Genomic DNA, 26109 nt, shown 5'->3' with positions numbered 1-26109 from the left:
GAGTGACGAATGCTAGTGCATCCCCAAATCACTATTTGTAACATCAGGCCAGGTGACACAAATATTAGTTGTATTATCTCCACCGTCGCTGCAAATTGAACACAAACTGTAGAGATGATAAAGGTCTTACAACTTGTGTGTATAGTCACCTGGTCAGGAGTGCTAGTAAATTCATGATGCACAAAACACAGCATCATGAATTCACTGGTACACCTGGCCAGTTGATTATTGTATTGGAGTGTAAAAAGACAGAGTGCACTCGGAACAGGTATCAAAACAGGTTTTTTATTAACATACACACAAGAAAACATTTTTACACCATTTGATCTTGCCTTTCAGCCTGTAATTAAAGATTTTTTTTGTGTGGTCCAAGTCCCGGCTGGAGTAGGGTTTCAGCAGGTTTACGCACATTTGAAAGGCCTCATCCCCAACCGTTACAAATGGCTGTGGTGGACCTTCGGTGTGGGGAAGAGGCCGTGGCATGGGCAGTCTGCATCCACAATGGCCATGAGTATTGTAGAAAAGTACTTTTGTAGTTATAGTACTCAGAGCCTGTTCTTTTGGGTTTGATTATCCGGATGTGTTTCCCATCAACCACTCCCAAACAGTTGAGGAAATTGCAGACTGCCCAGAATTTTTCTATTTCCATCCACTTTTCGGCGGTGGGCAGGGGCTTAAATTCTGGACAAAGAGCGTTCCACAAATCCCGACAGGTGTCCGCAACAATTCCCGACAAGGTGGACATTCCAATCCGGTACTGGAAGTGGAGTGAAGATAGGCTCTCTCCAGTAGCAATGAATCCCGGTACTGGAAGTGGAGTGAAGATAGGCTCTCTCCAGTAGCAATGAATCTGCGAAACAGAGACAGAACGAAAATTAATATTTATGTATATGTTTTTTAAAACAATAAAAGAAAAAAAAAATTAGTACTTGGCATAAAAATAATTCTGCAGGTCTTTGTTTACTACATGGCAGAACAATAATTCTGCCAGCTTTGGAAGAGTACATGTCACAACAAAGAAAATTATGCAGGCATTGGTTTTTCAATATTACGTACCGTAATGTGACCAGGAGCCGTTCCTCCGGAGGAATCGCACGACGGAGCTGTGTGTCCTGTCTCCGGATGGATTCTTGGACACGACCAAGCAAATCCCTGAAGCTTTCTTGGGACATCCGGTATAGTCAGTAAATTTCGCCAGGTTTCCCTGGAGCTCGCTGTAGAGGGTGTGGTACGCTCCACGGCTCTCTCGGAGTTCAATAATCGGATGTATCCGCAAACGCCGCTGCTGCCGTCTTCGCTGTCTCTCTCCCTTTGTTGATGGCAAGCAGCTGCATAAGCCTGAGCCATAACGATGTCCAGATCCAAGTTGAAGTGATAACTCTTCCAGCGCAGATCCATGTTGACAAATGAAAAAGCAAGAAAATGTGAAGAATTCAGCTGTAAACAGAGTATATATATAAAGAATTTCCATGACACACGCCCACTGATGTCCCATTGGTGGAGTCTGTTGCAAGAATTTTTCAAGGATTTTCCTCCTGTGAAATGTGACATCTAGACAACCCATGCGCATAAAAAACGCAAACGCATGCAAAAACGCTTGAAATTGCATACAACGCTGTGTTTTTTTGTCGTAATGCGCACACTGATGCGACAAAATATCGCAGTGTTTGCAAGCATTTTTTGCATGCGTTTTATGTGCGCTCGAAACGCTGCGCAAAACTGCGCAAATGTGAAACTAGCCTTAAAAACTAGGAAAATATCACGTCAAATGAACAATAATACATGGCACATTACACTGTCGTTATTTAACAAATACTGTGCCAAAATGCAAAAGCAATGTGTGAAAAATAAAATGCACCCCCAGGGTATGTACACACAAAGTTTTTTTCAATCAGCTTTAAGATCCGCCTAAAAATGCTCCTTAAAACACTCAAAAGATTAAACATAAGCATTTCTATGTCAAAACGTTCATATACTCAGTGTTATTATTGTCTTTTTAACCTCTTCAGGTTTCAAAACATGCAAAACGGTTAAAAGAAGGTACTGGACCTTTCTTTTGACATATTTCACAAAATGAAAAAGTCTTTGGGGCACCCAAGAAGTCAGATGGAAGATGCCTTGCATCTTTTATAGCATTTTACGGTCTCCACATAAAAAACTTGGCATTTTCACCAGTTGAAAATACATAGTGTACACATACCCTTGCTGCTTCCATATGAATTAGGTTATTAAGTAGCAGCCAAGTGCTGCTAATCACTTGCCCTTGATAAATTGTTCATCAAGTAAGACCTGCTCTATTAAAGTAAACCTTTTGGCAGTTTGCTTGTCTGGATCATTCAGGAATGTGTTAACATAGTGCCAAGGATGAAATACATCAGTAATGTTATTAGAGAAGGCAGTTGTTGCTGCACATCAATCTGGCATGGGTTATAAGGCCATTTCCAAACAATTTGGAGTCCATCATTCTATAATGAGAAAGATTATTCTGAAATTGGAAACAGTTGGCAACCTTCCCAGGACATCCCAGCAAATTAACTTTAAGGTCACAATGTGCAAAGTTCAGTGAAATTGCAAAAACTCAAGAGATACAGCTCAGACTCTAAAGGCCTCATGATGTTAGATGTTCAAGTTCATGACCGCACAGTTAGGAAAAGGCCGAACAAGTATGGCTTGTTTGGAAAGTTTGCAATGAAAAAAACATCTTCTTTCTGAAAAGAGCGTGGCAGCATTGATGAAGTTTGCAAACTTCCATATGAACAAACAAGACATCTGGAACAATGTGCTTTGGACAGATGAAACCAAAGTAGAGATGTTTGTCCATTATGATCTAAACAACATTTGGCAAAAGCCAAACAGCATGTCAGCATAAACAGCTTATAACAACTCATAAGCATGGTGGTGGAGGGGTGATGATTTATGCTTTCTTTCCATCCACGGCATCTGGACACCGAGTACTCATTGAGTCAGTCATGAACTCCTCTGTACACTATTCTACGGTAAGCTACAGGCTTTGGATTCATGGGATGTACTTAATTTTACACACACAGCTGCATTTTGGGCAAGTTTTTGTTAAATATACAGTATAAGAACTCAGTGTAATTTGTCATGTGTTGTTCACTTGAGGATGTATTTACTATTTACCCAATTTTAACCCCTTTCTGACATCCGACGTACTATCCCGTCCACGGTACCCGGGCCCGTATGACCGTGGACGGGATAATAAGTTGGGCCCTTTAATGCGATACCACGGTCACCTTACAGAAGATGGCGTTGGCCTCCCGGGCTGCGATCCCACCCCCCGGCATCCAGAGCGCTGTGATTGGCTGTTCAATTCGGAACAGCCAATCGCAGCGTTTCTCATTGTTTCAGCCAATCAGCTTGGCTGAAACAATGATGTCCTAGGCTAGGATCGGAGTACCGATGTACTAGATCCTAGAGCTGGTGCCTGGCAACGCCAGGCACCAGTGCACAGCAGCGCTATAGCGCCGCTGTGCCCTGCCAGTACCGGCCCAGATCGGTGCTATATTAGCACCGATCGTAGGCTGGAGCCTGGTGCAGGCCCAGCAGGGCCTGCAGGAGCTGGCTGGCGTGATCGATTAGATCGGCGATCGCGCCAACCACAGGGCACAGCTGCAGTCACGATGTGACCGCTCTGTGCCCTGCTGGTGACCTGGGCATGACCTGCCTAGGAATCGGAGCTGTGAGCTCCGATCCTAGGCAGTTGCCATGGTCACCAGGCAGATCAGGGATTAGTGGATCGATGTAATCATTCGATCTCACCAATGATAGGTCACAGCAGCGATGTGACCGCTTTGTGACCTGCCCCTGACCTGCCTCTGACCTGTCTGCAGGGGTCCTCACTCTAGCTGAGGATTCCTGCAGAGAGGTCGGACGCAGCAAGAGCTCCTGTGCTGGGTATTGTGGTGCCACAACTTGTAGCATCACAATCCCTGCAGAAAAGAAAGTAGAAAGAAAAAAACGCCAACCGTAAGTGTTTCTGATCCCTGATCCCCTGCCCAATCTATCTTCACCCCCATCTATCTTCATCCCCTCCACCCCCCCTTCATTTTTTTCACCCCCCTTTGTGCCACCTAACTACAACCCTAACTGATACCTGCCCAATCTCTCTTCATCCACCCCAATCCCCCCATCCCCCTTCCCCCTATTTTTACCCCCCTCCACCACACTTTTGCGCCACCTCTGTGCGCAGCCGCTGAGCGTTGATCGGTGACGCAGTTCACCGATCAACATGCGTGCTCACTTTTTTTTCCTTAGCCCCCTTGACGCCACCTCTGTACACACATCCTGCAGCCGCAAAACTTGGATAAGTGACACACGTCACTTATCCAAGCTTGTGCCTGCCAGTTTTCATTTTTTTCACCCCCTTTGTGCCACCTAACTACAACCCTAACTGTTGATCCCTGCCCAATCTCTCTTCCTCCATCCCAATCCCCCATCCCCCTTTTTTGTAACCCCCTCCACCCACCTTTGCGCAGCCGCCGAGCGTTGATTGGTGACGCAGTTCATCGAGCAACACTCGTGCTCCCTTTTTTTTCTCAGCCCCCTTAGTGCCAACTCCGCACACACATCCCCCAGCTGGCAAACTTTGATAAGTGACACAGTTCACTTATCAGAGTTTGTGCCTGCCGTTTTCCTTTTTTTTTTCACCCCCCCCCCTTGCGCCACCCCATGCACACATCCAGCAGCCTAATTTTGATAAGTGATATTTATCAGCTAGGGCCTGCTGTTTTATACTTTTTTCCACAGCTTTTTATTTACAGAAAGTTTACACCAATCACTTCCCCCCCTCACGTACACATACAATTTTCAATAAAGTGTACACCCAAGCACCATATTTACACAAAAATGTCATCAAATTCATCCCAGCAGCGCTATTCAATGGATGAGGCATATGCTATACTTGCCTCCGACACTGATAGCGAGGATGGCGATCCCACTTTTCTTTATTTTTTGGATTCCTCTTCCTCTTCCCCCTCCTCATCTTCCTCCTCGGGTCCTGCGGAACCGCCACGCAGACGCTCCAGGACAGAAGATGAGGCAGCGCCCACCATGCCCGCTGCTGACCCAGTGCTCCCCGTATGAACCTCGTCCCCCTGAAAATTTCAAGCCACTGATTCCTGATTTTGTGGCAGAATCAGGAATCAAGTTTGACACCACCGGCCTCACAGAAATTGACTTTTTCAAAGTCTTGTTCTCTGAGGATTTTGTTAACCTCATGGTGGAGCAAACTAATCTGAACGCTCGTCAATTTTTGGAGCAAAACCTGTGTTTATCATTTTCAAACTGGTCTCCTGTAGACACAGTTGAAATGACGCAGTTTTGGGGCCTGGTCCTCCATATGGGGATACTGAAGAAGCTGGAAATTCGGCAATATTGGAGTGTTGATATTTTATACAACACTCCAGTGTTCCGAATGGTCATGGCCCGGACGCGTTTGAGGCCATCCACAAGTTTCTGCAATATACTGATAATGCACAGTGTTCCGCACGAGATGACCCCAACTTTGACCATCTTTTCAAAGTTCAGCCGGTCATCGAACACTTCAACAAAAAGTTTGCTGAAGTGTACGTGCCCCAAAGGGACATCTGCGTGGATGAGTCCTTGGTTCACTTCAAAGGAAGGCTGCGATTCCATCAATACCTACCCAGTAAGAGGGCCAGGTACGGAATCAAACTCTATAAGCTGTGTGAGAGTACCTCAGGGTACATCCACAGGTTTAGAGTTTACGAAGGGAAGGACACCCGGATTGAACCCCCTGAGTGTCCTCCTTTCCTGGGAGTGAGTGGGAAAATTGTGTGGGATTTGGTGCACCCACTGCTGGATAAAGGTTATCACCTCTACACTGATAACTTTTATACCAGCATCCCACTCTACAAATCTCTCTCTGAGCGACGTACCGCAGCCTGCGGTACTGTCCGCAAAAATCAAAGAGGCCTCCCGAAGACGCTACTTGGGCAGATGCTCTGAAAAGGTGAGAGCCGAGCCCAATGTAGAGACCACCTGTTGGTGGTCAAGGACAAGAAAGATGTCCATCTCTTGACCACCATACACGGTGATGGCAGTACCCTCTGCACTGTACGGGGTACCTCTACACAGGTCCGCAAACCGACATGTGTAGTGGGGTACAACTAAAACATGGGGGGCGTTGATCTCTCCTATCGACTCCTCCAACCGTACAATGCATTGAGGAAGGCCAAGGTGTGGTATAAAAATCTGGCCGTGCACATCGTCCAAATGGCAATGCTCAACGCATTCCTGCTGTCACAATGTGCATGCCCCAGCGATACGTAGTACCTTCGGTTCCAGGAGGTAGTGGTTAAGGCCCTGATGTTTGGCGCTCAGGAAGGAGCGGGCCCCAGTACTTCTGGAACTGAAGGTGTTCGTATTGTACCAGGTCAGCATTTTCCAGGGGTGGTCCCGCCAACCCCAAGAAAAGGTAAGCCGCGAAAAAAGGTGTCGAGCGTGTTACAAAAAAGGAATACGCAGGGACACCACATATCAATGCGACACCTGCCCCAAAAAACCTGCCCTGTGTATGAATGATTGCTTCAAATTGTACCACACCTCCATGCACTACTAATTTACATTAGATTAGTTGGGGGCACATCTAGATTTGTTCCTTGGGGGTCTAGTATCCAAAATGATGTCACATGTGTTTTTTTTTCCTGTTTAGGCACATCAGGGGCTCTGCAAACAGAACATGACACCAGCAGACGATCAAAGTCTGCATTCCAAAACGACACTACTTCCCTTTCGAGCCCCGACGTGTGCCTAAACAGTTTTTTCCCACATGTGGGGTACCAGAGTACTCAGGACAAATTGGACGACTTTTGGGGTCCAATTTCTCCTGTTACTCTTGGGAAAATTAAAAATTGGGGACTAAATGATCATTTATGTGGGAACAAAACAGGATTTTATATTTTCAGCCAGAGCATTATAATCTTTAGTGAAACACTTGGGGGTTCAAAGTGCTCACCACACATCTAGATAAGTTCCTTAGGGGGTCTACTTTCCAAAATGGGGTCACTTATGGGGGGTTTCTACTGTTTAGGCACATCAAGGGCTCTGCAAACAGAGCATGACGCCCGCAGACCATTCCATCAAAGTCTGCTTTCCAAAACGTCATTACTTCCCTTTCGAGCCCTGACGTGTGCCCAAACAGTAGTTTTTTCCCACATGTGGGGTATCAGCGTACTCAGGACGAATTGGACAACGACTTTTGGGGTCCAATTTCTCCTGTTACTCTTGGGAAAATTAAAAATTGGGAACTAAATGATCATTTATGTGGGAACAAAACAGGATTTTATATTTTCACGCCCGGGCATTATAATCTTTAGTGAAACACTTGGGGGTTCAAAGTGCTCACCACACATCTAGATAAGTTCCTTAGGGGGTCTAGTTTCCAAAATGGGGTCACTTATGGGGGGTTTCTACTGTTTAGGAACATCAAGGGCTCTGCAAACGGAACATGACGCCCGCAGACCATTCCATCAAAGTCTGCTTTCCAAAACGTCATTACTTCCCTTTCGAGCCCTGACGTGTGCCCAAACAGTAGTTTTCTCCCACATGTCGGGTATCAGCGTACTCAGGACAAATTGGACAACAACTTTTATGGTCCAATTTCTCCTGTTACCCTTGGGAAAACAAAATATTGGGGACTAAATGATCATGTTTGTGGAAAAAATATGATTTTTTATTTATACGCCCGGGCGTTATAAACTTCTGTAAAGCCCTTGGGGGTTCAAAGTGCTCACCACACATCTAGATAAGTTCCTTAGGGGGTCTAGTTTCCAAAATGGGGTCACTTGTGGGAGCTTTCCACTGTTAAGGCACATCAGACGCTCGTCAAACGCGACATGGCGTCCGATCTCAATTCCAGCCAATTTTAGGTTGAAAAAGTCTAACGGGGTTCCTTCCCTTCTGAGCCCTGCCATGTGCCCAAACAGTGGTCCCACATATTGGGTATCAGCGTACTCAGGACAAATTTGACAACAACTTTTCAGGTCCAATTTCTCCTGTTACCCTTGGGAAAACAAAATATTGGGGACTAAATGATCATGTTTGTGGAAAAAATATGATTTTTTATTTTCACGCCCGGGCGTTATAAACTTCTGTGAAGCCCTTGGGGGTTCAAAGTGCTCACCACACATCTAGATAAGTTCCTTAGGGGGTCTATTTTCCAAAATGGGGTCACTTGTGGGGGGATTCCACTGTTTAGGCACATCTGACGCTCGTCAAACGCGACATGGCGTCCGATATCAATTCCAGCCAATTTTAGGTTGAAAAAGTCAAACGGGGTTCCTTCCCTTCTGAGCCCTGCCATGTGTCCCCCCACATATTTGGTATCAGCGTACTCAGGACAAATTTGACAACACCTTTTCGGGTCCAATTTCTCCTGTCACCCTTGGGAAATCAAAATATTGGGGAACAAATGATCATGTTTGTGGAAAAAATATGATTTTTTATTTTCACGCCTGGGCGTTATAAACTTCTGTGAAGCCCTTGGGGGTTCAAAGTGCTCACCACACATCTAGATAAGTTCCTTAGGGGGTCTAGTTTCCAAAATGGGGTCACTTGTGGTGGGTTTCCACTGTTTAGGCACATCAGACACTCGTCAAACGCGGCATGGCGTCCGATCTCAATTCCAGCCAATTTTAGGTTGAAAAAGTCAAGCGGGGCTCCTTCCCTTCTGAGCCCTGCCATGTGCCCAAACAATGGTTCCCCCCCACATATTGGGTATCAGCGTACTCAGGACAAATTTGACAACAACTTTTGGGGTCCAATTTCTCCTGTTACCCTTGGAAAAACAAAATATTGGGGACTAAATGATCATGTTTGTGGAAAAAATATGATTTTTTATTTTCACGCCCGGGCGTTATACAATTCTGTGAAGCCTTTGGGGGTTCAAAGTGCTCACCACACAACTAGATAAGTTCCTTAGGGGGTCTAGTTTCCAAAATGGGGTCACTTGTGGGGGGATTCCACTGTTTAGGCACATCAGACGCTTGTCAAACGCGACATGGCGTCCGATATCAATTCCAGCCAATTTTAGGTTGAAAAAGTCAAACGGGGTTCCTTCCCTTCTGAGCCCTGCCATGTGTCCCCCCACATATTTGGTATCAGCGTACTCAGGACAAATTGGACAACAACTTTTGGGGTCCAATTTCTCCTGTTACCCTTGGGAAAATAAAAAAAATTGTTGCTAAAATATTAGCTTGGTGACTAAAAAGTTAAATGTTCATTTTTTCCTTCCACGTTGCTTCTGCTCCTGTGAAGCATCTGAAGGGTTAATAATCTTCTTGAATGTAATTTTGAGTAGCTTCAGGGGTGCAGTTTTTAGAATGGTGTCACTTTTGGGTATTTTCTGCCATATAGACCCCTCAAAGTGACTTCAAATGTGAGGTGGTCCCTAAAAAAATGGTTTTGTAAGTTTTGTTGTAAAAATGAGAAATCGCTGGTCAACTTTTAACCCTTATAACTTCCTAACAAAAAAAAATGTTGTTTCCCAAATTGTGCTGATGTAAAGTAGACATGTGGGAAATGTTATTTAGTAACTATTTTGTGTCACATATTTCTCTGTTTTAAGGGCATAAAAATTCAAATTTTGAAAATTGCTAAATTTTCACAGTTTTCCCCATATTTCTGTTTTTTACATAAATAAACGCAAGTTATAGTGAAAAAATTTTACCACTAAAGTGAAGTACAATATGTCACGAAAAAACAGTCTCAGAATCGCCTAGATCCGTTGAAGCATGCCAGAGTTATAACCTCATAAAGGGACAGTGGTCAGAATTGTAAAAATTGGCTCGGTCATGAACGTGCAAACCATCCTTGTGTGTAAAGGGGTTAAGGATGTCCTGATATGTAAAACCATAGAATTCAAAGAGGATGTGTTTAGTTTTTTTCGTGAGTGTGAATATTTTATATATCTGCTCAGTTCCTCCTGGTCTTTACCACTGTGTCTGCAGATAGGACTACATTTTCATTATGACGGGTTGCCTTTAAATTGAGTCTATCAGTTCCATTATAAACTAAGCACATTGTCCTATATTCATAAAAGCTTTTTTCCCCAGATTTCTGGCTTAAAATGCTGTGAAAAGTCACAACTTGATGCAACTCGAGTCTATGCTGAGGTTTGACAACGTTTGGTGTTTCCAGCCTCTCACTTTGTTGAGGTGGGGGTGGGGCTGAGCGGCGGTATTCACTACGCCACAATTTTACTCCAGTCCCTGAATCAGGCGAATTTGACTCTAGCATGCCTCCTTATTAACAGGGCTGTGGAGTCGGTAAGCCAAACCTGCGACCCCGACTCCTCAATTTCCCTTACACCGACTCCAACTCCGACTCCACGACTCCGACTCCCACATATGTTGCTTATATTTAAGTGGAAAATTTATTGTAGTACAATGTGAACATCAGACATTTAATCATTTCTATGATCCAATAATCAAGATATTTAGATAGAACATAATATCTATTTATTGTCTGTTTTTTTTTCCTTTTATTTGCATATTATGATGGAAAATAAGTATTTGGTCAGAAAAAAGCAATCAAGATTTCTGGCTCTCACAGACCTGTAACTTCTTCTTTAAGAGTCTCCTCTTTCCTCCACTCATTACCTGTAGTAATGGCACCTGTTTAAACTTGTTATCAGTATAAGAAGACACCTGTGCACACCCTCAAACAGTCTGACTCCAAACTCCACTATGGTGAAGACCAAAGAGCTGTCAAAGGACACCAGAAACAAAATTGTAGCCCTGCACCAGGCTGGGAAGACTGAATCTGCAATAGCCAACCAGCTTGGAGTGAAGAAATCAACTGTGGGAGCAATAATTAGAAAATGGAAGACATACAAGACCACTGATATTCTCCCTCGATCTGGTGCTCCACGCAAAATCCCACCCCGTGGGGTCAGAATGATCACAAGAACGGTGAGCAAAAATCCCAGAACCACGCGGGGGGACCTAGTGAATGAACTGCAGAGAGCTGGGACCAATGTAACAAGGCCTACCATAAGTAACACACTACGCCACCATGGACTCAGATCCTGCAGTGCCAGACGTGTCCCACTGCTTAAGCCTGTACATGTCCGGGCCCGTCTGAAGTTTGCTAGAGAGCATTTGGATGATCCAGAGGAGTTTTGGGAGAATGTCCTATGGTCTGATGAAACCAAACTGGAACTGTTTGGTAGAAACACAACTTGTCGTGTTTGGAGGAAAAAGAATACTGAGTTGCATCCATCAAACACCATACCTACTGTAAAGCATGGTGGTGGAAACATCATGCTTTGGGGCTGTTTCTCTGCAAAGGGGCCAGGACGACTGATCCGGGTACATGAAGGAATGAATGGGGCCATGTATCGTGAGATTTTGAGTGCAAACCTCCTTCCATCAGCAAGGGCATTGATGATGAAACGTGGCTGGGTCTTTCAACATGACAATGATCCAAAGCACACCGCCAGGGCAACGAAGGAGTGGCTTCGTAAGAAGCATTTCAAGGTCCTGGAGTGGCCTAACCAGTCTCCAGATCTCAACCCTATAGAAAACCTTTGGAGGGAGTTGAAAGTCCGTGTTGCCAAGCGAAAAGCCAAAAACATCACTGTTTTTGAGGAGATATGCATGGAGGAATGGGCCAACATACCAACAACAGTGTGTGGCAACCTTGTGAAGACTTACAGAAAACATTTGACCTCTGTCATTGCCAACAAAGGATATATCACAAAGTATTGAGATGAAATTTTGTTTCTGACCAAATACTTATTTTCCACCATAATATGCAAATAAAATGAAAAAAAAACAGACAATGTGATTTTCTGGATTTTTTTTTCTCAGTTTGTCTCCCATAGTTGAGGTCTACCTATGATGTAAATTACAGACGCCTCTCATCTTTTTAAGTGGTGGAACTTGCACTATTGCTGACTGACTAAATACTTTTTTGCCCCACTGTATATATTACACACATACACACACACTATGACTTATCTCGGCTAAGATAAAGCCTAGATCCTCAGGCTACATTCGCACTATGGGCGTAGCCAGGATCAAACCTAGGGGGCAGAATCTCATACTGTTCCGCAGAATTTCATACTGCACACCTCAGCTGCTGCAGAACCTCATACTTCACACCCGTACACTTGAAAATAAAGCCTGCACCTTAAGAAGATGTGATGAATGCAGTTTATTTATTCTAACTATCAGTTGATGTTGATGTTACTGAAGACGAGCAATGCCTGTCCTGGGCGTTCTTTTGGGCAGCTATGAGGTGTACCTGACTGGTGCTAAAAAAAGTAGTGTTAGTCTGTGTGCTATCCGGCTTTCATTCTTTTTGGTACAGATATGATATGGAAAGACAGATATGGATAAATGGATATATAGATAGATAGAGCAGATTTCTAATCTGCTTTGCTATTGAAAACATTATCTATGAGCTCAAAAACCTTTCAGGTGATGCGGTTTTTTAAAAAGCTGATCTGCTTTTGCAACTGAAAAACGTATCCTCAAAAAACGCAGGAAAAACGCTGTGTGTGAATGTAGCCTTAGATCAGGAATAGAACAGTCATTTATAGGACATTTCATAACTTTCCCAAATTCCTATGAAAAAATATTCAGCATATTCTGCATTGAACTACTGAACCCAATTTATTATATATTTTAGGAGTCGGTCCATTTTATACCGACTCCAACTCCGACTCCACCAAAATGAGCACCGACTCCGACTCCACAGCCCTGCTTATTAAGACCTGCATTAAAACCTACTGTGTTGACAAATCGAGACCATTGCCTTGTAGGGAATACAGTCCGTATAAAAATCACACCTTTTAGCGTTCAAATTGTTGCCTCCATTTTGCAAAAATTAATGGTTAATTAAGTTTGAAGTCTTCAGTGCATCATTCTGCCCACTGCTTTTGGATACCCCTCGTCCTTCACTAGGAATTGACAGCACTGGCTTGATTGAAGCAAGCAGCATCTGCAGAAGAAGCGCCTGCACGTCAGTGCAGTCAATCACCGGTAAGGAAGGCGGAGCCATGCACAAACATTTGGCGTAAAATTGCAGCAATGAGAGCTGTAATAAAGCTGTAATAAATTATAAGAACAAATATATGTGAGTTAAGCTTTAATAACGAATCCATTTTAGGCTTTTGAGACATGGAAGGAGGCTAAAGAAGACTACATAAAGGAAAGGGTCAGAAAAGAAAAGCACACTGAAATGGAGAAGACGAAACAGGAGCAGAAAACTCTCAAGGAGAAGAAACGGGAAAACATGTCTGCACTTGAAAGATGGTAAGTTTTTTAAAATTGTCAAGATTACAGTTTATCCATAATATAAAACCATGCACTATATTCCTGCATTATCCTTTCTGACCCTGTTCATTAGTTCTTGTACTTAAGCTTATGTACACTGTCTTGCAAATTGTTCATACCCATTGAACTTTTTTTCACATTACACCCACAGACGTAATTGATTATTGGGATCTTATGTGATATACCAACACAAGGTAGCAAGTATTTGTAAAGTGTAAAGAAAATTATACATGGCTTCCTAAATACTTTAAAAATAAAAATTGGTAAATTGTGATGTGCATTTCTAATCAACCCTACTGAGTAAATACTTTGTAGGATCACTTTTTGATTCAATTAATGCTGTTAGGCTGGTTTCACACTTGCGTTTTTTTTCGTGGGATTTTAGCGCTAAAAAACGCATGCGTTTTTTTTCCTATACTTTGCATGGGATGCGCTTATGTGCGCATACACATGCGTTTGTATGCGTTTTTCCGCGCATGCGTTTTTTTGCGGTATGCGCTCGGGCGCACAAAATGCATCCTGTTGCATTTTTTGGGCGTCCGACTTGCCTCAAAAAAACGCATGCGCGCGCAATGCGTTTTTTTTACAGCAAGACACCCATTATAAGTCTATGGGTGCGCATATGTGCGCATTGGCATGCTTATGTATGCGTTTTTTTTGCGCATGCGTTTTTTTTTTTACCATTAGTTGGACAATGGAATTTAGGGGTGTGGGTTAGAGTTAGGGTTAGTTAAGGGGGTTTAGGGTTAGGGTTAGCTAGGGTTTAGAGTCAGGGTTAGGGTTAGTATGGTTTGGTTAAGGGTTAGGGTCAGGGTTAGGGTTAGTATGGTTTGGTTAAGGGTTAGGGTCAGGGTTAGGGTCAGGGTTAGGGTTAGTATGGTTTGGTTAAGGGTTAGGGTCAGGGTTAGGGTCAGGGTCAGGGTTAGGGTCAGGGTCAGGGTTAGGGTTAGGGTTAGTAAAGTCATGGTTTGGGTTAGTGTGAGGGGCCACCTAATGTTGGAAAAAAATGCAAACGCGGTAAAAACGCACTAAAAACGCATAAAAACGCTGCGTTTTTTTCATGCATGCTCATAAAAATGCTTGAAAAAAACGCAGCATTTGTATGCGTTTGTATGCGTTTTTTCAATGCGTTTTTTTGCGGGAAAAACGCGCTGCAAAAAAAAGCAAGTGTGAAATTAGCCTAAGTCTTTTTTGGGTATGTCTCTACCAGTTTTGCACATCTAGGAGGCTGAAATTTCTGCCCATTCTTCTTTGCAAACTGACTCTAGCTCAGTGAGATTGGTTGGGGAACATCTGTGAACAGCAATTTTCCAGTTGCCACAGATGTTCAATGGGATTTAGGTTTGGACTGTGACTGGGCCATTCACACACATGGATATGGTTTAATCTAAACCATTCCATTGTAGGTTTGGCAGTATGTTTATGTTCATTGCCCTGCTGGAAGGAGAACCTCCACCCCAGTCTCAAGTCTTTTCCAGCCTCTTAACAGGTTTTCCACAATGTTTGCCCTGTATTTAACTTCTTCGATCTTTCATCAACTCTGACCAACTTCCATGTCCCTGCTGAAGAAAGGTATCCTCACAGCATGATGCTGCCACCAAATGGTTTGATGGTGTTTTCAGGATGATGTGAAACATTAGTTTTCTGCCATGCATAGAGTTTTTTGCATTTAGCCCCAAAAGTTCTACTTTGGTTTTATCAGACCAGAGCACAATCTTCCACATGTTAACTGTGTCCCCTACGAGTTATTCTATGTCTGGAGATCCAAATCTGAAATTTTTTTTACCCGTTGTCTTTGGATTTTTCTTTCTTTTTCTTTTTTTGAAGTGTTACTTTAGTGAATTATATCATTTCTCAGGTTAGAAATGCTATAAAGAGATGAGAGAGGCACAGTTTTGTTTAGAACGATGCAGGCTTTAATTTGATATGTCACAAGATTATGTTTGTTGATATTTTGTTTTTGAGGAGTCAAATTCAAAATTTTGATTCACAATTTTGAAAAAGTAATGTTACACAATTTTCAAAACAGGCTTGAGTTGCTTGAGTTCTTGGTTACATTTGTACCAATAGTCAAGTTGGACTCTCCATGGGATCATATTTTTAAGTGTGATTTTCTAAATACAATCTCATCTTAATCTTAGTCATATGTTTAATACTAAAGTAAAAGAAACAATTTTAAATATTCAAATATAACGATACGTGCATAATTTTTTTTATTATTACGACACTAGACATGTCTTTTCTCAAGTTTTTAAACAGAGTAAAGTAATTAAATCATCAAGCTTTAAAATAAAACAAAATTAACTAGTTTGAACAATTAATAGTAAGTCTTTAAACTGAGCTTTTATCATCAATTTGTCCTTTCTACTGGGCGAGATTTTGTACGGCATTTTATGGCATTTGGATCCACCTGAGTTATATCTGATTTTTGTTAAATTTTAATATGTCTGGTTTTCATTATCATAATCTTTGAAGAGTACGTTAGCCAGCCACCAGTTCTGATCATATACACAGGTCACATTTTTTATATTACCCATATATACTCGAGTATAAGCCAACCCGAGTATAAGCCAACCCTCTAATTTTGCCACAAAAAACTGGTAAAACTTATTGACTCGAGTATAACCCTAGGGTGGAAAATGCAGCAGCTACTTGTAAATTTCAAAAATAAAAATAGATACCAATAAAAGTAAAATTAATTGAGACATCAGTAGGTTAAATGTTTTTGAATATCCATATTGAATCAGGAGCCCCATATAATGCTCCATACAGTTCATGATGGCCCCATAAGATGCTCCATACAAAATACGCCCCATATAATTCTGCACAAAGGTTAATAATGGCCCCATAAGGTGCTCGATAGAATAATATGCCATATGTCCCATAAGCTGCTCCATAAAGGTTATGGCCCCATAAGATGCTCCATAGATTATGCCCCATATGCTGCTCCATAGATTATGCCCCATATGCTGCCCCATAAGATGCTCCAAAGATTATGCCCCATATGCTGACCCATAAGATGCTCCATAGATTATGCCCCATATGCTGCCCCATAAGATGCTCCATAGATTATGGCCCATATGCTGCCCCATAAGATGCTCCATAGATTATGCCTCATATGCTGCCCCATAAGATGCTTGATAGATTATGGCCCATATGCTGCCCCATATGCTGCTCCATAGATTATGCCCCATAAGATGCTCCATAAAGGTTATGGCCCCATATGCTACTGTGAATAAAAAAAAGACATACTCACCTCTCGTCGCTGGGGGCCAGGTGCCGGTGTCCTGAGCAGGTGGGGACACCGGCGCGCTCTGGGGGCCAGGTGCCGGTGTCGCTGCTGGCTCGGGCCCGTCACCTGAGATATTCACCTGTCTCCGTTCCACCGCCGCGTGCCGCTCTGTCAGTGACTGTTCAGGCAGAGGGCGCGCACTAACCACGTTATCGCGCCCTCTGACCTGAACGTCACAGCCAGAGGACGTGGAGGACAGAGCGGCGTGTGGCGGTGGAACGGGGACCGGTGAATATCGAATATACTCACCCCCTCCTGGCACCTCTCTGCAACCCATGCTTCTCCCACGGTCTCCAGCGCCGCAGCTCTTCCTTCCTTCAGCGGTCATGTGGTACCACTCATTAAAGTCACGAATAAGCGCATATTCATGACTTTAATGAGCGGTACCACGTGACCACTGAACACAGGCGCCGGAGACCGTGGGAGAAGCAGGGGCTGCAGAGACCGCACCAGGAGGAGGTAAGTATGATCTGACACCCGCGCACCCCCTCCCCCGCCGACCCCCTGGCGTATATGACTCAAGTATAAGCCAAGAGGCGCACTTTCAGCCTTAAAAAATAGGCTGAAAATCTCGGCTAATACTCAAGTATGCTTATATAAAACAATAAAGAAATACTTATTTTTGCACCATCATCTACGCTTTGAGTGCGGCTGATTCTATTTTGTATATTGGACTTTGTGTTTAGCCAGCACCATCCTTTCTCATAGACAGAGTGCACATCATTCTCTTGATAATACTCAAGTATATACGGTATTTTGATTATCATTATTAATTATTTTAATTATTTTTTATTTTAATTATTGCTATATTTCACACCCCGTCTGTGGTGTGCTCACCTTTCTAGAGTCTGCTCTGGTTGTCTCCATTACTGGGCAGATCTGGTAGATGTGACTGGATTGATGGAGAGCAGTTTGAGCGGGAAGATTTGAGTGTTTATAAAGCTCATCTCACAGTCCAGTCAGCTGTTTGTCGTATGAAGAAGCAGCGGAAGCATCCCTCTCATCCTCCCAATATCTAAAAACACATGAGTTTTTTATTTGAAATACATACACCCTACACTTTTAGACCACAGGCTGAACAGATCTGAATTCAAGATTTTCGAATTGACACTGTTTATATAGGGGCTTTTTTTTGTTATTTTTTTAAGTATGATTCCATTGAGAGCCCAACTTGAATTTTGGTACAGATGTACAGATGTGGCTAGGAGCATAGGAGGCACATCTGAATTTTTTGCAAATTTAATGTCATATTGATTTTATGGAAATGGGTTTTGAAATTTCGTGTTTGATTACACATGGGTAAAATATTAACAAAGATACTCTTGTGACATATCTTTTGAAAGCCTGTACTGTTTGGCGTTGAATGGTGTTTCTCCTATTTCTCTGTCTTGTTGCTTGCCTGAGTTATGAGAAGAAACGTAAAGGCACGTAACACAGCAATTCGCATTTTTAACCCCTTTCCGTCATTAGACGTACTATTCCGTCCATGTGACCCCGGCCTATTTGACCATGGGCGGAATAGTACGTCATCGTGATTGGCCGCGCACTTGGCGTGTGCGCGGCTGATCGCCACTGGGTGTCAGCTGATTCTCATAGCTGACACCTGGCACTAGGTGCCTGGAGCAGTCACAGACTGCTCCCGGCACTTTAACCCCCGAAATGCTGCGATCGAACATGATCGCAGCATTTCGGGAGCAGGCAGAGGGCTGACAGCCTCTCTGCCTTTGGATCGGAGATCCCGCGGCATGACGCGTGGTCCCGATCGCTGCCATGGTATCCCGATGTCGTCACGAGATGACATCTCATCTCCCAAAATCTCGTCTCCTGAGATCTTGGTGCCCAGATCTCCATCAGTGCATGCCCCGCCCCCTGCACAGGACACCATGGAACTGCCGGGGCTCTGGCCTTTCCCAAAATGTCGACAGAGCCCCGGCAGCAGCGCCGGACACCCCCATATCACTGCCGGGCAACCGCAGCAGCATCGGGCAGCACCGCCGGACACCCCCCTAAAACACCGCTGGGCACCTGCAGCATCCTAGACACCCGTAGTAGGGCTGGAGACCCACAGCAGCACCACCAGACACCCCTGTAGCACCGCCGGGCACCTGCAGCACCGGAGACACCCGCAGCAGCATCGGGCAGCAGCGACGGAAACCCGCAGCAGCATCGGACACCTGCAGCGGCGCGCCGCACATCGGAACATACCCTCATCCCAGCCTGCAGCATCACCCATCTCCCCTGCCTCCTCCAGCAGCGTACCCTGGAACCTCAGTTCACCGCAGCCACCACCCCCGGTAAGCAATAAGACGCATGGATTATAAGAAGCATCACCATTTTATTTAAAAAAAAATTCTATTTTTCGCCTCAAAATTTGGGGAGCATCTTATAATCCGAAAAATATGGTATATTTTGGAAATAATTAGAATCCATGCATCATTTCCTTTTACATTTCACAAATACTTGCTATTTTCTGTTGGAGTAGCACATAAAATCCCTCCAAAAAACAGATTTAAGTTTGTGGGTGTAATGTGAAAAAATGTGGAAAAGTTCACAGAATATGAATACTTTTTCAAGCCATTGTACATGCAGTGACCAGGTATGACCCTGCAAGTTTTTAACTGTATCATCTGAGATTCATGGAATAAACACCGGTGACCTTAAATATCAAAATGGAAAGCCAAGCTCACCGACTTCAGAAATGACAGGTGTTCCTTCAGTTCTGAGATGTTGCTGTACAATTCTGCAAAAGAAGATAAATATTTAGCAATAAAAAAACATTAATGTGTATCAGGATAGGATGAAATAGAAAACATGATGTTTATGGGTGTGTTCACACAGTGCGTTTACATTGCGTTTTTTCCCCACAATTTTTCAAAATTGGTAAACGTGTATTTGTTTTGAGTTTCCAGAAAACACTGTAAAAAGTGTGGACTTTTTAGAATATTACAGGGAATCATGTGAACATACCCTATTGGTTTCAGGTTAATCATAGGATTTTTTGCTGTATTGCAATCTTTATTAGAGATCTCAAAATACATCAGACCTGTGGATATTGCAGAACATTCCATACTTGTTGGAAACTTGGACTTTATGAAAAAAATTTGGGGACAGGTAGGCATTTTGTAGGAACCTAATGGTACGGGTTTCTCTTCTAGGGAAATTCCTTTTTGCTTCACTAGCTCTACATTTACTCTCATCTTGTCGAGTTAAAATCATGTGAAATAACTGTTCCGTTATCGCTTTACCAAAATGTAGGAATGATCGGAAGGAACACGTATTAAAAGAAAAGAAAAAACAAGAAATTCATGAGAATCAGAAACTGAAGACACTGCAGGCTGAAAGGGAGAAGAAGGAGAAAATAGCTATGGAAAAATATGAAGAATGGCTGGTACGTTACCATAAAGATTATGTACAATGTATATGTCCAGGTTTGCTTTCTTTTTGTTATCCAGTATCTTTAATTTTGTGCACATTTTGTCCTTTTCTATTTCCTTTCTGCTAACTCTTTCTTAGATAATTGTAGTCCCCATGAATGGAAAAATAACATCCCAGATATCTATTCATGCTATTTTCATTTTCCTAATTTGTCTCTGCTATCTCCATATTCCATCTCGTGGTTACCATTGTACTGAATGAAAACCAAGAAATACGAGATCAGGAGATAGGTAAAAATTCTGAATGAAACATTAAATAGGTCTATTGAGGATATAGTAGAAGGTACTCTACAGTTGTGGTCAACACTATTGCCAGCCTTGATTGTTTCTTATAATAAACATCAGAATTAAGGCGACATGTACCAGCTCTGTATTTATCATTTGAATATATTAATAGTTTATATCCACATACATTCACCTGTCACCATGTATAAAGTCATTTAAAAAAAAAAGAAAGAAGCATAATATATGACACAAACAGGAATAAAGGTACCTTTCCCGAATACTTGGCCGCCCAACTTAGGCAACATTGAAGGTCTCTAAACGTGTTTTGTGAGTTTCTTGCACCTGTCTTCTAGAAGTTTCTTCCTCTGTAATTCTTTAAAGCTCTTTAGTGTTTGCAGGGTTCCTTTTCCCAATAGCAGATGTCAGATCTCTCTGAAGATTTTCAATTGGATTGAGATCAGAACTCATTGCTTCCCAGTTTAAAGCAGTTTTCTTTTGCCTTCTTTTCCTTCCTTGATTTATCTATTCTTCGGCACTTTTGGATATTTGCCTTGAGACGTTATCCAGCTGTAGGAATCTTTTTTTTTTTCAACTCAAACTTAATTCCTGCTAAATGCAGTTTGAGCAGGTTGAATCTGTTTGTATTGTTTATAGGCCACTAGTTGAACCAGCTGGTATTATTTTTCACTAAGTGGCAGGATTACTTATTAATTGATTTCAGCTGGAGTTCTGACTTTCCGTGGCTTTTTGCACCTCTCTTCGTGTGTTAAATACTCTTTCGGTGCCATTGATTGATTTCAGTAGTCATGACTTCACTTCTGCAGCTTGAAAACAAAGACGGGAGCAGCAGTAGAGAGACATCACTGGACCTGGGGAGGGCAAGTACTGTATAGCTGTCTGCAGTGCTATCTACTATATAATCTTCTAATTCTGTCTGTCTGTAACGGAAATCCTGCAGCACTGATTGGTCAGCCCAACCGGCTGCAACCAATCAGCTCATTCGAACGACACACGCCTCCGTCAGGAGATCTGCGGTGCGGGGAGGGAGAGAGAGAGAGATTCTAGAATACTCGATGCATTAGAATCGGGCCACCATCTAGTGGGGAAATAAAAGGGGTTGTCTGAGATGTATTTTTAGGCTAAGTGCCCACGTTACAGAAATGCTGCGGAAATATCCGCAACATTTCCTCAACTCCCTGCCGCGGGTAAAACGCATGCGGAATTCGCATGCGATTTTCCCGCAAAACACAAGCATTTTGCAAGTGTTTTTAGCTTGCAGAATGCTTGCGCTTTCCAAGCGATTTGAAGCATCGCTTGGAAAGTGATTGACAGGTTGGTCACACTTATCAAGCATAGTGCTTGACAAGTGTGACCAACTTTTTACTATTGATGCTGCCTATGCAGCATCAGTAGTAAAAGATAGCATGTTAAAAATAATTAAAAAAAATAAAAAATAGGAATATGCTCACCTTATGGTGGCCCCTGGAGTCGTCCCACCCCTCAGCAACGCTGCTGGCAACTTCTTTCCCAGGGATTCCTTGCGACAATAACCTCTGATGACGTAGCATCACGCGAGACCGTCATCAGAGGTCATTTGCTCAAGGCATCCCTGGGAACGGAAGATGCCGGCAGCGTGGCTGAGAGGCGGGAAGGACTCCGGGGGCCGACAGAGGTTAAGTATGTCCCTACTTTTTATTTTAATTCTATTTTTTACAGTGATATGGTACCCAGGGCCTGGAGGAGAGTCTCCTCTCCTCTAGACCCTGGGTACCATCCGCACATGAAACGCTCACTTTGCGCATGGTGGGCATAGCCACATGCGTAAAATGAGCGTTCTAATGCAATCCTATGGCGGCGCATTTGCCGCGATTCCGACGAAATAATGAACATGCTGCAGATTTTACCGCTATGCGATTCACGGGGGTGCATTTTATTAGCGTTTTTTAAGCATTTCCACGGCCGCAAAAATGCGGCGGAAACACTTAAAAAACGCAATGTGGGCACATAGCCTCAAGGATTATAAATAATGTTGACCACAACTGTATCATATCATGTGTCACAAGAGATAAACAAAACCTGACTGAACTATTGGACGCATAATATAAGGACAGGGAAAAATACAAAATTAGAGGTCATAAAAAGGATATGAAAACGGAATGGAAAAAGAAAGACCGTCATATATATAACCAATATTCCAAAAAGACTATATAACTGTTCCAGTCCCTGTAATAGTCTGTTTCTGCCTTAGATATAGCCACTAATTCTTCTAATCTCTACAAATGCACCAGCTTTGATAGTAGGCGACCATCTTCTTCTCCATAGCTTTTTGATGGTTCTCCTGGTGGCAGTAAGAAAAAATTTCTTCAAAAGAAGTTTTCCACAACTTAGTAACGTGTAGAGTAGGAGTCGGATTATAGAGGGCTACAGACCATAATGTTTGTAAACCAGTGGATAAGGTTTATTACTAAGGTCCAGACTTTTAATGGCCTTCCATTGTATAGGTCCCTGGAGTCGTTGAACAATGAGCCAGTTTGCAAAACTAGACACAGTTGAAAACCATATACCGTAGTATTATTTTATAACATACGTGATTATAAGAGTTATTCATATCAGTGGCACATGGTTTTTCAGGTTTTATGCTCATTTGTAATCTATTTTTCTCACTTATCTTATTGACTTTCATTCAGTCTGTCTGATAGAGCCATGATCTTCTCAGTATTGTGCACTGATCTTCCCTTGTCTCATCCTTTTGAAGAATCTAACATGTAAGCTCGTCATACCCTTTTAATCATGTATGATTAGTCTGACCAAGCCAAAACACGGAAGGGAAATAAGGCACAGCCTCTAAGAATAAAGGATCAGGCATTAAATGAAATTAAATAAGTTTGTTCCTTTCCGCTGTCATAATTGGTTGACATAAGCGTAATATATATGACCGCGATCATGTATAACACAATGACTGTGCTATTAGATAGGTAACAATTTAGTTGCACATACCTGTATATCACAGGTGGAGTAGCGACCCTGGTAGCTCAGACATAACATCTACCGTTATCCTGGCAAGTCAGCGGAAGGGAAGGGTGAGACCCTGTAATGTGCACCATGTTGGGGTAATTGCTAAAACGAAAAAAGTGGTTTGGTACCGTGTTAGCCAGTAGAAAAAAATATATAAAGTGCTCTCAGTGAGAGAAGCAAAATAGGAATCTTGTGGGTATGATACCTTTTAATGGCTAACAAATAATAGTGAATGTTGTTACAAAGCAAACTTTCGGGACTGCTTATGTCCCTTCATCAGGCTGCTGGGATTATTCTGTTTGCTATTGGGTCTTGTGGTTCAATAAAATATTGCCACACTGTGTTGTCTGTGTAGTGTATTGCCCACCGGGAGATAGAGTGGGTGTTTAGTGGTATGAGCTCTGGTACATGCAATCTTGCTAAAGGCAGCCAGGCCAGTGGACAAGATCACCCACTGACCCTGTTTCTCCACAATGACCAAGACCAAAGAGCTGTTTAAGGACAACAAAATTGTAGACCTTCACCAGACTGGGATGGGCTATAGGGGACAATAGGCAAGCAGCTTGGTGAGAAGGCAACAACTGTTGGCAAAATTATTAGGAAATGGAAGAAACACAAGATGATGGTCAATCTTCCTCAGTCTGGGGCTCCATGCAAGATCTCACCTCATGCGTAAGGATGATTCTGAAAAAAGTGAGAAATCAGCCAAGAATTACATGGGAGGACCTGGTCAATGACCTGAAAAGAGCTGGGACCACAGCCTCAAACATTACTGTTAGTAACACACCACGCTGTCATGGATTAAAATCTTGCAGGGCGTACAAGGTACCCCTTTTCACTCCAGCCTTTGTCCAGGCTTGTTTGAAGATCACCAATGACCATCTGGATGATACAGAAGAGGCATGGGAGAAGATCATGTGGTCAGATGAGATCAAAATATAATTTTTTGGTATCAACTCCACTCGGCGTGTTTGGAGAAAGAAGAAGGATGAGTACAACCCCAAGAACACTGTCCCAAACATGAAGTATGGTGGGGGAAACCTCATACATTGGGGTGCTTTTCTGCAAAATGAAAAAGATTCTCCAGCAAAGGTTGTATATGTAAAACTTTACATTTATTCCATCTTCATAAAAATTTACCTTCTGGTATACCACTGGATACCTCCAAACCTGATTGAGTACAATTAAACCTATATGGTGTAGTGAGGAAAAAATGTGATTTAAAATATATGATGTATGGTAAAAACTCTGGAAATAAAGAATGACTGTGTTTTTTAATCATATTATAGCAGTAGATCCTGTCTTATGCTCATACCGTATTCCTATAAATCTAAAGGATCTCTTTTGTGTATTTGTGAGAAATGTCTTGAAACCTCAGATATATTTACCGCTGTGGGGTTAATCACATCTGAAAGATGTCTACTGATTTTTTAAGTGGACCAGATGTGCACTCCACATATTGTATTTTACCATCTTTGCACTCTATCAGATATATTACCCCTACTGAATTACAGTTGATAAATATTTGTATAGTAAATTGTTGTCCTGTCACATTGGAACATAACATAATTGCAAGCTTTGCATGGCATATGTCTACACTTAAAAAACCTTTATATGGAAGCCAGGCTGCATTGCATTTTTTATTATTTTTGCCTCTTTCTTGAATAAAACTATGTGTGAGTGCAGATCCTGCATCTGATATCTGAATTGTAAAAAATATCTGCGAGTATTTTGTCCTCATTTGGTATTGAAAGCTATTTTTTTTATGATTGCAACTATATCTTGATATTATGGACTATACTAGGTCAATAAAGTAATCAACGTTCTATTTTGATTTGTATTATTTTTCCTGCTCCTTTTTATTTTACAAACATTACTTAAATTATATAGCGTAGAGCCATACTGTATGAACATAAGACAGGATTTTATACTACAATATAATTAAAAAAAACACCATCATTATTTATTTCCAGAGCTTTTGTTATGCATCATACTGTATATTTTAATCACCTTTTTTCCTCAGTACACCATATAGGGTTAATTGTACTCACATGCACTAATCAATTAATGGATATGCAGGTGTTGGAATGGAAAGATATAAAAGTTTCACTAGTACTCTTAAGCAGTAGATCATGATTAACCCCCTTCCGACGTTTGATGTTGGCTCCGGCTCTGAGCCCACATCTTTCCCGGCACATTTCAGCTGACATGTTCCTCTAACAGCAGCGGGTGGAATCGCCATCCACCCGCAACTGTTAACCCGTTAAAGGCCCTGTCAATCTCTGACAGCGGCATTTAACTCGTGCTTCTGGAAAGCGCGCCAGAAATCCCACCCATCTGTGATCCTGTCACGTGATCGCGGGACACCGATGGGTTGACATTAGAGATGAGCGACTTTGCCTTTTTTCAGGTCAAGTCGGGTTTCAAACGAAATCGGCCGATTATCGTGAAAAGTTGAAGGCCGACTGAAACATGAAACCCAATGCAAGTCAATGGGGAAGAAAAGTCGTCAGTGAGTGGAGGACAGGAAACACACCTACAGTGCCCATTTTAATGCCAAAAACATCAATTATTATTACTTAAGCTTGTCATCCTTAATTTACTTTATAATAATAGTTAGGCATTGAAAACTGGGGGTTATTTGGCTAAAGTTATGGGGGGGTAGGGCTGGCTCCAGATTTTCATGGGCCCAGGGCCAAAGCGTGTCAATGGGCTCCTTTAACACATGCCACAATTCATGATCCTCTGATACTGCAGAGAAATAGCGGTATAGTACAATGAAACATACTTCACTTCTTACATCTCATGACTGATATCCATT

The 26109-nt window shown here is 42.6% G+C and overlaps 1 protein-coding gene across 2 annotated transcripts in view; it reads left to right on the top strand.

Moving 5' to 3' along the window:
- MAP9 (microtubule associated protein 9) overlaps positions 1-26109 on the top strand; it is a 207139-nt gene that overhangs the window by 142458 nt on the left and 38572 nt on the right. For both annotated transcript variants that reach the window (XM_073576427.1, XM_073576428.1), the window contains exons 12-13: positions 13156-13301; positions 19870-20002. In XM_073576427.1, coding sequence (XP_073432528.1) covers positions 13156-13301; positions 19870-20002 — 279 coding nt within the window. The remainder of the gene's footprint in view (positions 1-13155; positions 13302-19869; positions 20003-26109) is intronic.

The sequence above is a fragment of the Dendrobates tinctorius genome, unplaced genomic scaffold, assembly GCF_039654945.1.
Source record: "Dendrobates tinctorius isolate UK_male_01 unplaced genomic scaffold, ASM3965494v1 ptg000008l, whole genome shotgun sequence".
In the NCBI taxonomy this organism is placed as follows: Eukaryota; Metazoa; Chordata; class Amphibia; order Anura; family Dendrobatidae; genus Dendrobates; species Dendrobates tinctorius.
This window is presented reverse-complemented; position numbering and strand designations above follow the sequence as displayed.